General features: G+C 39.4%; 1 protein-coding gene across 4 annotated transcripts in view; it reads right to left on the reverse strand.

Moving 5' to 3' along the window:
* Nucleotides 1-16465, reverse strand: part of AP2A2 (adaptor related protein complex 2 subunit alpha 2) — a 44284-nt gene that overhangs the window by 14499 nt on the left and 13320 nt on the right. For 2 of the 4 annotated variants that reach the window (XM_026850351.1, XM_026850349.1), the window contains exons 3-11: nt 11720-11862; nt 10904-11097; nt 8377-8506; nt 5313-5414; nt 3760-3868; nt 3117-3264; nt 2515-2683; nt 1529-1666; nt 99-281 (exon numbers count right to left, since the gene is read on the reverse strand). In XM_026850351.1, coding sequence (XP_026706152.1) covers nt 99-281; nt 1529-1666; nt 2515-2683; nt 3117-3264; nt 3760-3868; nt 5313-5414; nt 8377-8506; nt 10904-11097; nt 11720-11862 — 1316 coding nt within the window. Of the gene's footprint in view, nt 1-98; nt 282-1528; nt 1667-2514; nt 2684-3116; nt 3268-3759; nt 3869-5312; nt 5415-8376; nt 8507-10903; nt 11098-11719; nt 11863-16465 lie in introns of all 4 variants that reach the window. The other 2 variants (XM_026850350.1, XM_026850348.1) reach the window with 1 other exon arrangement.

The raw sequence follows: 16465 nt of genomic DNA on the forward strand, positions 1-16465 counted from the left end.
CTCCCCAACGTGGGGAAGCACACAAATCTGCTAGATGATGTGGTGTTTACTTAATTCCTACCTCATTTTGAAATTGAAATGAAAACAGTTATTCTCACCTCAAAAACAGTCTTTGCTGCATACCCTTGAACATCATCCCTGTTGATGACAATCTGAATAACTCGATACCACACTTCTTCACTGACATAGTCACCAGCAATGCGAATCAGATTCAGGATTGTGTCCACATACCAGGTATAATCCACTGCATACTTTTCAGCTAGAATTGCAACTTTCAGAACCTGAACAAAGGTAAGAGAATAGAGAAGGCTGACTAGCTTCTACTATAAGCTGTGTATCAAGATTCACTTTCATACACACACCTAGTGATACCCCATGGTAGCACAGAAGCCTGTTTCAGATGCCCCCACAGCTAAAGTGACAGCTGAACATTGAATTCTGTGCCAGAACACACCAGTTGTCAGGTACACAATGCTCTCCCTGTAATGCATTTGAATATGTTGCACGTGTGGCTTTCAACTGTGTAGCTAAGCAATCAAGAGCAATTTATTGAACATTTTTTGTTCGCTATAAATATACCATCTAAACCATCACCAAGACAGGACCAAGTAGGAAACTGGACACCTCTTAAAAAAAAGAAAAAAGGGGAAACTCAAGTCAACAGAGACAGATCAGAGTCACCAACACATACCTGACTTTTTCAGGTCATACTGATCCCTAGATCCTGAAGCAAACAATCAGCATATGAAGAGACCTCCACATAATTTGTTATCAGTTGTATTTATACTGACATTCTTTCAGGAGTACTAAATTAAGAGAATGACATTCACACTATCTGCCAAGTCAGGGTAGATTGCCCATGGCAACAAGACAGTACAAGAGGTAAATCACCTAACACTGTATTCTATGTTAACTTTTCTGACCAAGAAACTTTGGCACCTAACTAAGCTAAATGACTACCATAAGCACAGGTTTTGGCTACCATGCTAAGGTGGCTGGTTTTTTTTCCTGCTGGAAGGAAGGAGACCGATACCATGCCTGTCTTTTACCTGATTATAAGGTACTGGTTTTGGGAATCCTTGGACTAAGAGAACATTCTCACAGTATACACAGTATGAAGTTCTACCTACAAATAAGTATTTATCACACTAATTTTTGAAGCTATTAAACAACTAGAGTAGGACACAACCCTCAGAACCAGAGATTGTATTTCCTCAAGCCTTGATAAAATTCACTTCACTTTCTACATGCAATGCCCCGAGACAAAGACTAGTTTTTAAAATTCCTGGATTCCAAGGTTGTGGGGTTTTTTTTCCCCTCTCCCATTAGTTTAACCTAAATGAAGAACATTCTTTGCTATTAAGCCTACAAACTTAGGGAGAGTTGTTGGTTTTTTTCTTTGTTGCTTTTTTTTAAACCACTATGAAAAAGAATCTCTATCACAGACTATCCAGCATCCCAATCAATAAATAATACATAAGCTGCCAAAGCCAGCTATGAAAAAAATAAGGAAACACAAATATCTCACAATTTCTTCTCTAATAGAATAATCAGCAGTCTCCAAGTAATTCAGCATTTCAGCCACAATCTGTTGGGCATTGCTCCGGTCACACATTGCGTACAGGAGATCTACAGCTCTTTGTCGTACACTTACATCTCTTTCAGTCTGCAAAAGGACACATAGCAAAAGATTAAGATGATTTCATCTTTATTGGGAAAGCACATGCAACTTACTGAAGAGATAAAACTTATAATACACAGTCACATTTAAAAGAAAGACATTTTGATAATCTTTCAGACACAGAATGAATTTAGATATATCCTTCAGAGAAGCTATAAGTTTTTCATGTTATTTCTCACTTTCAGTCACCTAGAAGGAAGTCACTGGACACTCAGACAGCTTCCTGCTCTTAGATAATTATTATAAAAATACAAATCATCAGGTTTTGTTTCCATAATATACATATCCAAATCTGTGCAAGTGCTGAAAGGATGGAGGAGTTTCTCTTTTGACTTCTGCTTTTTCATATAAACATGGCCTGGGAATGTGTCTTTCTGGTTTCTTGACTTTCTGATTCTGCAGCAGAAGCTGATCTGCTTTACTGCTCCCCTTAAGCTACTGCAGTGAAGGAACAGCATCAGATACCAGCAAGACACTAATAAAATGAAGTCTTCCCACTATTCTCAGTTTTCAAATTCCATGTTGTGAAAGAATTATTCATCTTCAGTCTACAGCATGGGAAGATACCAAAGTGTTACAGGGCCACAGCTGCAAGTATCAGATTCAATAGGAAAGCGCAGAAATAAACTGAAGCTGACCTCTATTGCTGCCAGCACAGCAAGGTTTTGAAGGATTGAGGAAAAAACCTAAAGCAGACTTCTGAGAATCACTCATTTGGTCCCCAAGTATTATTAGCTTAATTGGGGATGGGGGGTTTGGGGCAGTGGAGGGAGAGGGCATTGAGGCAGAGGAGAAGACAAGACTAAGAACAGACTGCACACTTAAATATTTACCTTCAATGCATTGATAACTGTTTCTATGTGTGTTTTCACAGCCTCATGTGAGAATTCAGAGCTGGCAAGCGTGCACATGCTTTCCAGTGCTAGGTAACGCAAATTAGTTTCTCGGTGCTGCAAGAACTGACCTAGCTGGTTACAGGCACGGACTAGTAGATTTGGCTCACTGCACAGAACAGGAAAGAAAGTGAAAGGGTTAAAAGCAACAGGTTTGAAAACATCCAATACAGAATACTATTTCTGCAGTTGAAATTTCTTAAAATGCTTCAAAGTGTCTGCTAAAATGCCCTGATGATGAAATGAGAATTCAGATACTGTGAGCAAATACCCTCTGTTGGATTAGAGTGGTGGGGTCAATACAAAACACCAAAAAATAGAAGCAGCAAGAAACAAAGCAATAAAAAATATGCTGACAGCAACATGGTTCACTAATATTGTTGAATTCCATTGCTGTGATTGTGTTCCAATCTAGCAAGCAACTTCACATTCTGTTTTCCCCCCGTCCTTCCCACCCCAGGAGAACCCCATTTAGTGTTCAGGACAAAGCTACAGCTTTTCACTTTAAAAAATCCTCTCATAATAGAAATGTGACAGCTCACCTGTCATGATGTATAATTAAGCTTATTGCCTCAAACAGCACAGCGTTCTTTGCATTTGAGTGTTGTACTTTTTTTGACTTTGGTGGCTCCTGTGCTTTGTTAAGAATAGTTTCCAGACATTCTGTTAGACGACCACGTACCGCCGGGTCTTCTGGAGAAGAACAAGCCGTTGGACAACTTCATTTTGCTCAACACCCTAATCCCTACCTTAGGCCTTCCACCTTGCTAAATCTGAATAAACTGAGGTATTCTGATACATTAAAAACAGTTCACCATCCCCCAAAATACAGTTGGCAAAAGAATTCTGAGCCACAGTTCTATTTGGGTGAGAACAAATGCCAAACGTGATCTGCACTATAAAATATTTCAAGGCTTTAGTACAGTTGATAACGTTAAAGAATATGTAAAATGGCAGTTGCAATGGGTTTGTAAGATGCACACTGGTTTGACACTTTGTTCTAAGCTACATGGCCTTTTGAATTATGTTGTGTTTAACAATTTGAAACACTCAAGAATACAGACTTCAGAATCCTTGTCTTAAGACAATGTGCTTGTGCTCCAAGTTACAGTAATACTACTGCATCGTAGCTCTTTGGAGACTGTACTGCATAAGAGACGACCACTGTTGTGATTTGTGCATTACCTGGAGGTGGATAGCACTGTAACAGCCTCAGAAGTTTCACAGATAACCAAGGAGCAGGAACAAAGTAGTACGTATAGTCCTGAAGATCTGTTGATGCAGAAGTTACAATCTGTAAAATAAGCAGACAGGATGTTAGCTACTGAAGTTAAGTGATGCGCAATCAAGAGAAGCACCCAAAGAACACTGTAGGTCACCTCTGACAGAAGCTTAGAAAACTATGTCACTAGTAATGTTTAATGCAGTAGAGTAGTCAGGTGCAAGTTGTCATACTGTGAGTATACCACCGGTCTAGGTTCCCTAGCAATAGAAATTCAGTTTTACAGATACATTAGTCTATGAAGTCTCTTCCTGAAAGCATACATGCTTTTAAGAATGAATATCACCATCTTGTAACACCAATATATTTAACTAAAAGCTTGACTTTCTTTGGTTCAGCAATTCATAGATTCAGTAACAGAATACCTAAATATGGTGTTATAGCTGACTGCTGATAGGTGAACTTGGAGTTCAATCACAAGATGCTACGGCAGACGGAACTAAAGCAGAAGGACCAACTAACACCTTCCATAACATTCATACTCCAGAGCAATGAACAGATAGCTTTCACAGAAGAGGTTTATATGCATAGTGAAATGTGATAAGGATTACATTAAGTTTTAGAGGGAGTACCCCTCTGCATGGATTTATCTTCCCCCTTTGAGAATGAGTTTGGCACTAGCTTTGCTCAAAGAAATTCCACCCAATTCTTGCTGCTTCATTACAGAACAGATACACACTTCCCCTAGCAGTCTCTTGCTTTTAAGTATTAGACAAAATCTTCATATTTGAAAATAAATTAAACTTATCCGAACTACAAATAACTGTGGGTATAACACTGCATAAATCTAGCTCTAAAATACATTTGTGAAGTAGTATCCTCCCACGGCTTGCGTACCATCCAAAAGACAAAAATCAAACAAAACAGTAACATAAGTTTTCCAGCAGGACATGCTAACTTACAGAAATGTCTCTCCACCCCTCTCTGCACCCTCTGTCCTGGCTTAGACCCCTACACCCATTTACAGAATATCAAATGTTTATGATTATTAAAGCAGCAGCAGCTCAAAAGAGAGAACAGGAAGAAGACTCATCTTGTAAGAAGCTCAGATAAAAGTCAGAAGTACAGGCTGTATTTTTGAGGGTTCTGTGCAGAAGTTTGCAGAATTGGTCTGGGATCCAAATACTTTTTCATGTTATAATAACATAAAATGAAGATTAAAAACTCAAACGCATCATGGTGATCCTTTCAAATACAATTAGATGAGACAGACAGACAGACACCTTTTTTCTACATAGACTTGGAGCAAAGCAAGGACTACAGCAAGAAAATTTGGGCAAGCTTACCAGTGTCCTGCTCTGGTAAGCAACGAGTGTTAAAAGAGGCTAGCTGAACCAGCTGTGTGAAGTGAAACTGAATCATCTTCTCCTTTAATGGTATGCTAAACTGATCTGACCTGGGAACCTGAGTAAACTGAGCAACAGTGAAGTATTATCAGGGTTATCATTGGACTCACTCTGCTTAATCTAGACACTGCCAAGGAGACTGAAGTTTTAAACTCTTCTGGGTTCTTCTGTGCCAAAGTGGTGATCAGACTTGTAGCTGCAGTAACCACACCCTAGAAAAAAACCAAAGCAATACATTCAATTTTGTCACACTTTAAGGAGCTGCCCATTAACACCTTTCACTTCAAATACTTTTAATACACAATAAAACTAAATTTATGCCCATGACAAAGCCCCACATTAAAAAGCCCTTTATTTGGCTGGCAGCTAGACTAATTATACATCTTCAAAATCCAACAGGATTTTCACCAACATGATATTCTGCTTGGCCCTGGAGGGAAGAGGGGCCCAAGAAAGCTGGTTAATGTTCAAGAATCACCTCCTCCAAGCTCAGGAGCGATGCATCCCAACAAAGAGGAAGCCAGGCAAAAACACCGGGAGGCTGCATGGATGGACAAGGAGCTCCTGGACAAGCTCAGACACAAAAAAGAAGCCTACACTGGGTGGAAGCAAGGACAGGCAGCCTGAAGGTATACAGAGAAATTGTTGAGCAGCCAAGGATCAGGTTAGGAAAGCTAAAAGCCCTGAATTATCAGGCATCAAGGGCAACAAGAAAAACTTCTTGGTACATTGGTGATAATGGTAAGACTAGCGAAAATGTGGACCCTCTCCAGAAGGAAACGAGAGACCTGGTTATGTGTGATAAGTAGAAGGCTGAGGTACTCAATGACTTTTTTGCCTCAACCTTCACTGGCAAGTGCTCCAGCCACACCATGCAAGACACAGAAGGCAAATGTGGGGACTAGGAGAATGAACTGCCCACTACAGGAGAAAATCAGGTTCAAGACCATCTGAGGAACCTGAAGTTGCACAAGTCCATGGGACCTGATGAGATGCATCTGCTGGTTCTGAGGTAACTGGCAGGTGAAGGGAAAGAAACAGAATCCCCATTTTTAAAAAATTTTGAAAGGAAGATCCAGGGAACTACAGGCCAGTTTCACCTCTGTGCCCAGTAAGATCACAGAGTGGATCCTTCTAGAATCCACATTAAAGCACATGGAAAATAAGGAGGTGATTGGTGACAGCCAACATGTCTTCAATAAGGACAAATTATGCCTGACAGATCTGGTGGCCTTCTATGACGGGGTTACAGCATTGGTGGATAAGGGAAGGAGCAACAGATGCTGCCTACTTGGACTTTTGACACTGTCCCACATGACATCCTTGTCACTAAATTGAAGAGACATGGATTTGATGGATGGACCACTTGGTGAATAAGGAATTGGCTGGATGGTCACGCTCAGACTTGTGGTCAATGGCTCGATGTCCAAGTACAGAGCAGTGACAAGTGCTGCTCCTCAGGGGTTGGGACCAGCGCTGTTTGTTTGTCAGTGACATGGACAGTGGGATTGAGGCACCCTCAGCAAGTTCACTGACAACACCAAGTTGTGTGGCAAACACACCGGAGGGAAGGGATCCATCCAGAGGGACCTGGACAGGCTGGAGAGGTTGGACTGTGCAAACCTCATGGAGTTCAACAAGACCAAGGGCAAGGTCCTGCACATGCATCAGGGCAATCCCAAACACAAATACAGGCTGGGCAGAGAATGGACCAAGAGAAGCCCTGTGGAGAAGGACTTGGGGATATTGACAAGAAGCTCAACATGACCTGGCAATGGGCACTTGCAGCCCAGAAAGCCATTTGTATCCTGGGCTGCATCTAGAGCAGTGTGGGCAGCAAGTCAAGGGAGGGGATTCTCCCCCTCCTCTCTGCTCTCATCAGACCCCCCCCTGCAGTGCTGTGCCCAGAGCTGGGGGCACCAAATAAGGACATGGAACTGCTCAAGTGGGGCCAGAGGAGGCCACGATGATGATCAGGGGCTGGAGCACCTCCCTGTGAGGACAGGCTGAGAGAGTTGGGGGGGTTCAGTTGGAGAAGAGAAGGCTCCAGGGAGACCTCAGAACAGCCTCCCAGTACATAAAGGGGCTACAGGAAAGAGGGGAGGGACTCTGGGGTCGTAGAGTGTATCAGGGTGTAGAGATAGGATGAGGGGTAACAGTTTTAAACTGAGTTTTATTTATATTAGATATAAGGAGGAAATTCTTTACTGTGAGAGTGGTGAGGCCCTAGTACAGGCTGCCCAGAGAAGCTGTGGCTGCCCCCTCCCTGGAAGGGTTCAAGGCCAGGTTGGACGGGGCTTTGGGCAACCTGGGCTAGTGGAAGGTGTCCCTGCCCATGGCAGGGGGGGTTGGACTAGATCTTTAAGGTCCCTTTCAAAGCAAACCGGTCTATGATTCTATAGTACTGTCATGCCTACAGGATATTTCATGCTATTTTTGTATTAGCTCTGTCTCACGCTTGGATAGTACATCTAAAATGAGAGCTATATTAAAAAAAGCCGGGATGCAAATTATGTTATTACACAAGAGAAGCACAAGTAGAGAAACAGGATGCAGTAGATTATCCAGGAAAGAATTCTGACAACCCAACATGAAGAAAGGGCTTTGCATAACACAAACATTTTATATTACTGCAGAATAAAGCACTCTTTTTACGGTTGAAGCACGGGTCTTAATAGCCTTACTTTCATAAAGGAACTAGACAGGGGGAAAATAGAGTCTCTTATCTAAAACAATAGGTTTTTTGGAACCAGCAAAATAAGAATGACAACAATGACACCACAGGACAAGGAAGTCCAAGCACTGCGAAATCAGGCCTTGCATTTTTAGTGCATGTCTAATCTTAAGAGGCCTAGAAAATTTGTATCACAGCTATGCAATTATACTTAGGATCACAACACACAAGATTAATTTATTTACAGCCAGAGCAAAAGAACTTGTACATAGCATTTTTATATCTCCAAGAAAAAGGTAAACAAAGCTTTATTAAAAATTAATACATACAGTAACTAAGAAAGGACAACTCATTCCATCTCATTCCCCAAGCCTGAAGAAAACATCAACTCACTTGTTTGAAAGACTCGAGAATAAATAAATTAATCGTGTATTTAACTACAGAAGTGACATCATTCTCTATACAGAGTAGGCCTGAGAAGCATAATGAAGCTGATTTACCAAGTGCTGGTCATTGAGGAGATGCACCACTCGAGATGTCCAGTCTCCCATGGGGACAAGGTCAGGAGAAGTTCTATATAAACGCAGCAAGCAAAGGGCAGCACTCTGCTTCACACTATCCATAGTATCTCTGCAAGACATAAATATGGATTTAAAATACTGTGGTTGAGTCACAGCAATACTTGCAGGCCAGCATTATGCTAGTCTTTGCACTGACTCAGCATCCCCAGCCAGGCAGCATCTTTTCAACAGAAGTTGAAAGAGAAGTTCACTAAATTAATCCTATGTTACAGTATTTGTTGTTCTCAATTTTGTCCAGCAAGTTTTAACTAGTTTTCAACCATTACATGTGTCTAGTAGCCTCTATAATGATATTCTATAATGATACTATAATGCAACTTAAAGTGACATCTCACATCTTTTTATTAGAATTAGTAAAAATTGGCTTCTTGATGAGTCAGTTTGGAAGAAGCAGATTCTTAAGTCAAACAGTTAAGGGACACTATTATGCATGTGACCAAAGCTGGATCTCCTGATATGCAGGACCTATCAGAAATAAATCACTAACTACTCAACAGTTTCAGTACCTACAGCTAGCATGCAAGTCAGCTAACTATCACCAAGCATGCAAATGACAAACCTATTCTCCTTGCCATCCATGCTGCTGGAACAGAAATGGAGTATTTTAAGAGCAGCATGCTACTATTCTAGTTCAGTGAACTCCCTTTCACAAAGTAGTCAATTAAGCATTTTGTATGTTATGCAAACAACAGCTAAAATGTGTATAGAGCATTATCACTGAAAGTTTTAAGAGGTAGCTTATACTATGCAATCTTGGTTAAATGTTCAGAAACCTCCACATTCCCAATAGAATTTCAGTCCACCTGTTCTTTATGAATTTACCAATTTTCCATAAGATCAAACCATACCTCAGTTAAGAAAAAAATCCAAACCAACCTATTTTTCCCCTCCCTGTCCTCTCTCTCCCTCTAATTTACATTCAAGCTAAGGGAGCTCCACTAAAGTTGCAAATGTATCGAAAGTGCTCATACTGCATAGGTCACGTAGACATAACACGTACATATACACATTTTATATACATATTCTCTTAGAAATGCAGAAGGAATGAGGCCCCGAAGACTGATCTCAGAATATAAACACATCTCAAAGTTCAAACGTCTGAACTGAAGATGCTGTGCTCTGTCAGCAATTGATGACCCTAAGTAAAATTTGTGGAACTTTTAAAGGTTATCTTATTAAAACCCATGCCTCAGCATTGCAGCGTTGTCTCCATTATGCTACATGGAGAATAGCACCTGGGAACAGCAGTGCAGGACAGGACAACAACAAACCACACAGGAGCCCAGAACGTTCCATCTCCAAGCATGTGCCCTTACATGGGGAATTCCATGTCTGAGAAGGGTGAAATTACAGGATAGATTCTCCACCATTTCCTCCACCAGATCAGACCAGATCCATACTGAGCCTTGGGTGCCAGCTGCTCATTCTTCTTTCTGGCCCATACTACATTTCAGTTCTGCTAAACAGTAACAGTGTTCAAGTGTGGCATTATAGAGACACTATTTCAAGAGTTCAGAAGTATTTCCTAAGACTTTTGCCACAACTAATCATGTTATATCCTTCCTCTTGTCACTAACTCAGACAGTATGCACAATAGACATAGTCAGAATTAGCGTTGCATAAGCACATCTCCAACATTTGCAAGCTCCAGTGCTTGACATTTAGAGTATTACTGCTGTTCTTGCGCAACATGTTACTTTATGTTACTTTTTTATATTAATGTAAGACATTAGTTTGTTATAAAACAAGATTCACGCATATTCCAAAATATTTCATGTTCATAAGAGAGTTTACAAGCATTTTGCAACTTGGACATTTTAAGTTTCAATATAAATTAGCCCTGTAATCACAAGTTTTATTTTAGATTTACTTAACTACAGTTCCAGAAATTTGCCAGCTCTGCTTAGAGACATCCAGTTATACAACAGAAAAGTTAGAAAGTTGGTGGTGACTATTTGTCATTTACAGGAATTGCTGTTTACATGGCTAGTAGAGGAAGCAAGAAAGTTCACACAACAGAATATTCTCACATTCCTTATTAAATCAGAAGCATTTAAATAAGGGCTTCGGTTTATAACAAATTTTGTACTGTACACATCTATTTAGGTTCATTTATTCTTTTCATCAGGAGGGATGAGGGAAGTAAAACATACACAGTTCAGGGGTATTTACTGCCACACATTTATACAGAACTGGATCACAACAAAGCTGTAAAAGCCTATGCAAGATACTACCATAGTCTTAACTTCCATGTTGTATTTGTACACTTACACAAACAACTTCATGCTCAGGTATATCAAAGTATCTGCAGTTACTGGAAATTGTCACTGTTTGTACTGCAAGCCAAGGGCTGTACAGCTCTGAGCATGGATCAAGCTGCTGCAATGGAACTCAGTTGCTGAGAAGGTTTATTGATGTGTATTTGAAGGAGGCATTTCATACCTACCCAGCTACAAGTATTTTGGGGATTTCTCCAGCAAATGCTTCTGCCATCTCCCGGCTACCCACGTTAGCAATACAATGCAGAGCAAGCCCCATGAAGGTGGGGTTGCGGCTGGCCAGATCATTCTTGATCGCATTGTTTATTAAGCGAATCAGCTCACTGTTAGAGTTCACTAGTACGGAGATGAAGAGATATCCCTGTGATTCAGAAATAGGAAAATGAAAATGGATTTTAGCTGACTTAAATTATGTCCTCTGTTAATGCCACAAGTAATTCTTTGAAACATACAGTTCTCCTCCAATACCAAACATATGGGCAGAAATAGATATTTAGATAGCAGAGTGAAGTCTAGATAGATTAAGTGAACAAAACCAAGTTTAGCATTATCCTAATCTATCAGTTTTTAAGCATTTCATCAATCTATTTCAGCATTTTAGATAAATAGGAGTAAATAAAAAATTTGACTTATTATTCAGATACTAGTAAATTACATGTACCTGAAAAACACAACCTTATCTAAGAAGATTTAAAGAGATATTCTGCAAATTAAAAGGTTACTTATCTTTTAATGCAAGACTCAAGGCAGTTTCTTAACAAGAGTTATAATTTTACCCAAAGTGCACACTTTAGCTTTTAAAATTAATATAAGATTCCCTGTGCACAAAGATGTTTAAATTTCAGAATCACTGCTAGATCCAAAATCAGGCTTTAAGACGGGGGCAGAAGGGTGGGAACAAAGCAAAGTGCTTTACGGACTATACAGCTGAGGTAGGGTATTAGACAGAACAGCTTATCTTCTATAGAGACAGAGTTACTCACAATTTGTTTCTCTGTATATCTGTTGGAACTGAGCAGGTTTACAGCCTCCATGTGACCAAAGTCAATGTCATGCCCCAGGAGAAAGATGAAAAGCAGTTTGCAGACATATTTTTTCTTACTGTAACCATCCAGAGCCTTGTCACCTGTTAAGTAAGGAAACAAAGAACAATTAAACCTATACTGTTCCTATATCTGGTTCCCCTGGCTCTTCCTCAGTTCCACTGAGGTATTTCATCATATCTTACAATAAGACGACTTACAGTTGTACCTAACAATTAAGACTGACATTTGATTCACTACGTATCACCCTAGAGAAGAGGGATAGAGGGTTCAGCTATTGCAGTACTCGAACTTCACAAATTTTAAATGTATTATTTCAGCCTTTATTCACTCTACAGTGAGCAAAATACTAAATATATCCACTTATCTCTGACTTAAAGGACCATTAAGTCTTTACAACATTTTGTGCTAAACACATAAAAGTTATCACAAACCATCATCATCAGATGTCAGACAATCAAACGACTCCTGGGTTTAGAAAAAAAAATAAATTATTCCCAGTCACAGAACACAGGTAGCTTCCTAATGGTTCAAGACAGAAAAAGGCATAACTGAAAAAGCTGTGCTTCAGCTGTCACTGTATCAACAAGACAGTCACATGATACTCGTCTATCTAAATCTGAAATTCATTTATAAGGGAAAACCCCACCAAAACCTGAAGATTTTAGCGTTAATTCCAGTTACTATTATCTATATCCTAAAGGACAGACATGAAATAATCATCTAGTCCCTGAATTATCCTGCTATGTCCTTTAAAGTATTTTCTTGTTAAGAGGCAAGTACATTATGTGTTTACTCAATTTTGATTTTCCTATTTAAGAGAAGCTATGTCTTCCATACACATGTTAAATCGATTATCAAACCTTTATCACAGTAATATGTCTTAAGGAAGAGAGAAGAAGATATAGAGAAGAAGGTCTTAAGAAAGAAGAAAAGGGAAAACTCAGTCATAACAAAATAAAAACAGCAAGTCTTTTAGATAGATGGAATGATAGATGTATATCCCAAAGCCTTGAAAAAACACATGAGATTACCAGAAAAGCTTTCAAGTGTCTGTAAAATGACAGTATTCCCAAGTTTTTCAGTTTTATAAGAAAAACGTGTCCTAAATAGCTTTGGCCTTATGTTGCAGTATTGTATTTTAGAAGCTTGTAAAAGCTACATGGAACAGTATGGCAGCTTACAGCTCATCAGGCAGACCGATTCTCCTGAAGAAAAAGGGTACATACGAACATACGCTTTTTGCAGAACATTCTCTCCCTACCCCAAATCAGGATATAAAGGAATATCCACTAAATCAAGCAAGCCTGAATGCTAGGGAGTTCAGTCAGGGTAGCAGGATTCTGATAGATGCTGCTGCGTAAAAGGCTGCATAAGCTCCTCAGCCTCTGCATTCTGGGACCAGAGTAACTAGTCTGATCAGTGTGTACTCCTTAGTGATAGGCTGGTTCAGCCAGAACAGCATGGCATAAAGTAAAGTTTAAGTAAAATATCCCTAACTCACTGCCCTTACCAAAAAAGCTTCAAGCTGCATCTTTTTAAAACTTCAGATCTGTGTAACAGGCAGCTAAATATATAATAAAGAACCTTAATATTATAGAAGTTTCTCCTTCCTTCTCATCCACTGGTGCAGAAGCAGGTTGGATTTCCCATGCCACATGCATCCAGAGTTCCCATAGATTTCACACTACATTCACTGACAGTATAAAAACAATGCAAACCTTACCACTACAAACTAATAGTTTGTGAAAGAAAATTACAATCAGTGTGTGAAGCTGTGTCATGTTAGTGAACCAAGAGAAAGCATACTGGCACACTGAAGTACACAATGATAAAAGGTTACACCTACAGGCTGCAATCATGCATTTTCAAAGGTTGCTTTCTATTTTGACTCTGAAAACTTACTTTATTGAGTTTTATTTCAACTGAGAAAAAAATTTGAGCACGTGATTGCCATTTTAATATGAACAACAACACCCTTCAAGTCTGAGTCTTTAGACACCTGTTGATTTGTTTTGTTTTTTGTTTTGTTTTTTTTTTAAACTGGCAAAGACAGCATATCAGCTGCCAAGAAGCATTACGTTAAAGCTACTTTTATGTCACACAAAGAAAAGTTGCCTTCAGGTCCATACCACAGAAGCTGATACATGTCACATTTTACTAAGATACATGAAGCAGCGTTACTAAAGATACCCATGGCAGTGAAATCCTGCTATACTGGATCCTGACAAGATCCTCTGTCAACAGCCAGCTCTGCAGAAAGTTGCCCAAAGACATGTTTTCTTCAAGTCACATTTGCATTTTGCTGCCATAAGGCTATTTTCCTGTTGAGTCAGCCAACGAATCCAGGGCAGTGCAAAACATTCAGACTGGAGCAGGAGAAAGTTGCATTTGGGTTTTTTCTCCCTTCTTTAGAAGCAATATGGCCAGAAGGAAAAGAAGATATTCAGTCATGTCTGTCTGCAGTGGCCTTCAAACTATGGCTTGAGCAGCAAAGGAATAAAGTCTTCTGTATTTATAACAGGGGAAATAAATACCTCCTGTTATGCTATTTCCCCAATAAAATGGTACTCGAGAGCGGAAGCTTCTTCCCATATTATCATGGTGGGGAGATGCTGATCAAAGATACCTTCCTTAGGAAAGGCAAGAAAAAAATCAAACCAACACACAAAAAAAACAAAACAGGAAAAGGCAATGACATCTTTAGTTTTTAAACATTTTTCAGCTGCTGAAAAAAAGTTTCTGCAAACTCTTAGATTTTTATTTTCAATTGATCTCATCCATGAGATCTGCAAGGAAAAGAAATAATTAGTGAATAAACCAGGGCGGCTTTATATTGCTTAACAATAAAATATGCCAACTCATAACAAGACAGCTGTTTCCAGGTGACTGAATAAAGGAACCAGTGATGCTGGATACTATTATGATTCACAGAAGGGGACACTAAACAAGCTGAATCTATTTTGGTCAGTGTTCCTCTGCTGGATGAGATCTACACAATTGAGGACTTGCTATGGTATTTAATAGCATTAATAGTTGCCTCTCTCAGAGATACAGACACACCAAAAAGGCATCAGAAAGTAGCTTTCACATGAACTTTACCATAAGTGAGAAAAACCCAATCAGTCTCCAAGACTGAAGCTCCCAAGGAGTCCAAGAGACTGAAATGCAGTGGCATGTTACTGTACAATCCATCAGCAATACAAAAGTCACAAGTATAAAATCTGTTCTCTCATGTTCTCAAATGACTCTGAAAGTTGACTTTGTGAGATCAGAAGAGAAGAGGGAGTATAGAACACTACAACCCAATTTCTTAATGAAGAAAAATGCAGATGAAAGTATACATACTCTGAACCACATCAACTTTCACAGCAAAGTATTTGTCATGGTTTGGCAATTCCTTTTTTCAGGTTTAGGACCCAGGTATTTAAAGCATTATATCCTTCCAAGATACCAGTATTTTAAGAGCTCAGATTAGCAAGGTCCTTGGATCTTGGGGTATTTCAAGCATTTTTGATGGAAGCTATGGCATGCAATCAAGCTTGAAACATAGCACCATCCTACTGACAAGGAAAAAACACCCTTCTCCATCATGTGCTACTGAAGGACAATATTGTAAAAATCAGTACCTGAAACTTTTTCTTAAGACAGAAAAAATAGTTCACTCCTTTCAAAAGCTTCCATCCTTTGTATGCAGAACTGAAGACAATGTGAAGATTCTCAACAACAGGCAAGCTTATGAACTAAGCCAAGTAACAGTTACTAGAACTCTTCTTTACAGCCTTATTAGTTCCCAGCAATAAGAGAACATCATTGTCTTTTTTTAAAAAAAAAAAATTATTTAATTATCTGAGCAATTTGAAAAAAAGAGCATTGCAGTCAAAGATCTCACTGTAGTTGTCTAACTCTAGCTATGTTTTGAAGTAGTCTTTGATTCAGATTCTTAGTGAAATTTCAAGTTTAACTATCCAATTCCTCTCCCTCTCATGTAGCATTTACCAAGAGATAAAGATACTATTTTAAACATTACTAACAAATTTCATTGCTTAAGTATGTGCTAAAATAGTACAACTTTCCCCAGCCTCAAGCAAACAACCGAACAGAGCAGAAGGAAATTTCACATGTTCTGTTATCTTTATTGCAATACACAATCATTTCTTTTAACTCAGCTCATTTTTAAATGCTTTTGGGAACATTTGCAAGTACTGCAAATCAACTCAGCAGAAACAGGAAGGATTCGAAACATGTCAGCAGGTTTTGAGCACAGTGGGCATTTCAAAGGCTACTTGCTTTCCCTGGAAAGTTTATTAGTCATTCTGCTAAGAAAAGAATTATTAACAGTTGATCAGCGAATAGTAGTATTATTAAGAAGGAATTACTACCTTCATATTTCTATGCATCACCTTTCTACTATTTCAATGGCTAAGTCTGAGTTTTCATTGCTCATACATCTCTTTCACACAGCCTTCCAAAACCGAAGAAATTAGGCATTATGAGACCCTTTGGTTCCCATGCACAACCTTCTCTAAGTTGGACCATGAGTTAAAAAACAGCACCTGCTTTTGAATCTAATTCAGTATTCTTAAAAATCAGCCTGCTGCAGTTACAGAGTCTGCCACCAAGCAGGGGGGGCAAGAAGGCAGTTCAGACCTGTGGGATGCTCATTGGGGCATAGAGGGTGAGGAA

This window comes from Athene cunicularia (assembly GCF_003259725.1).
Source record: "Athene cunicularia isolate RWA chromosome 5 unlocalized genomic scaffold, athCun1 chr5_part2, whole genome shotgun sequence".
Classification (NCBI taxonomy): domain Eukaryota; kingdom Metazoa; phylum Chordata; class Aves; order Strigiformes; family Strigidae; genus Athene; species Athene cunicularia.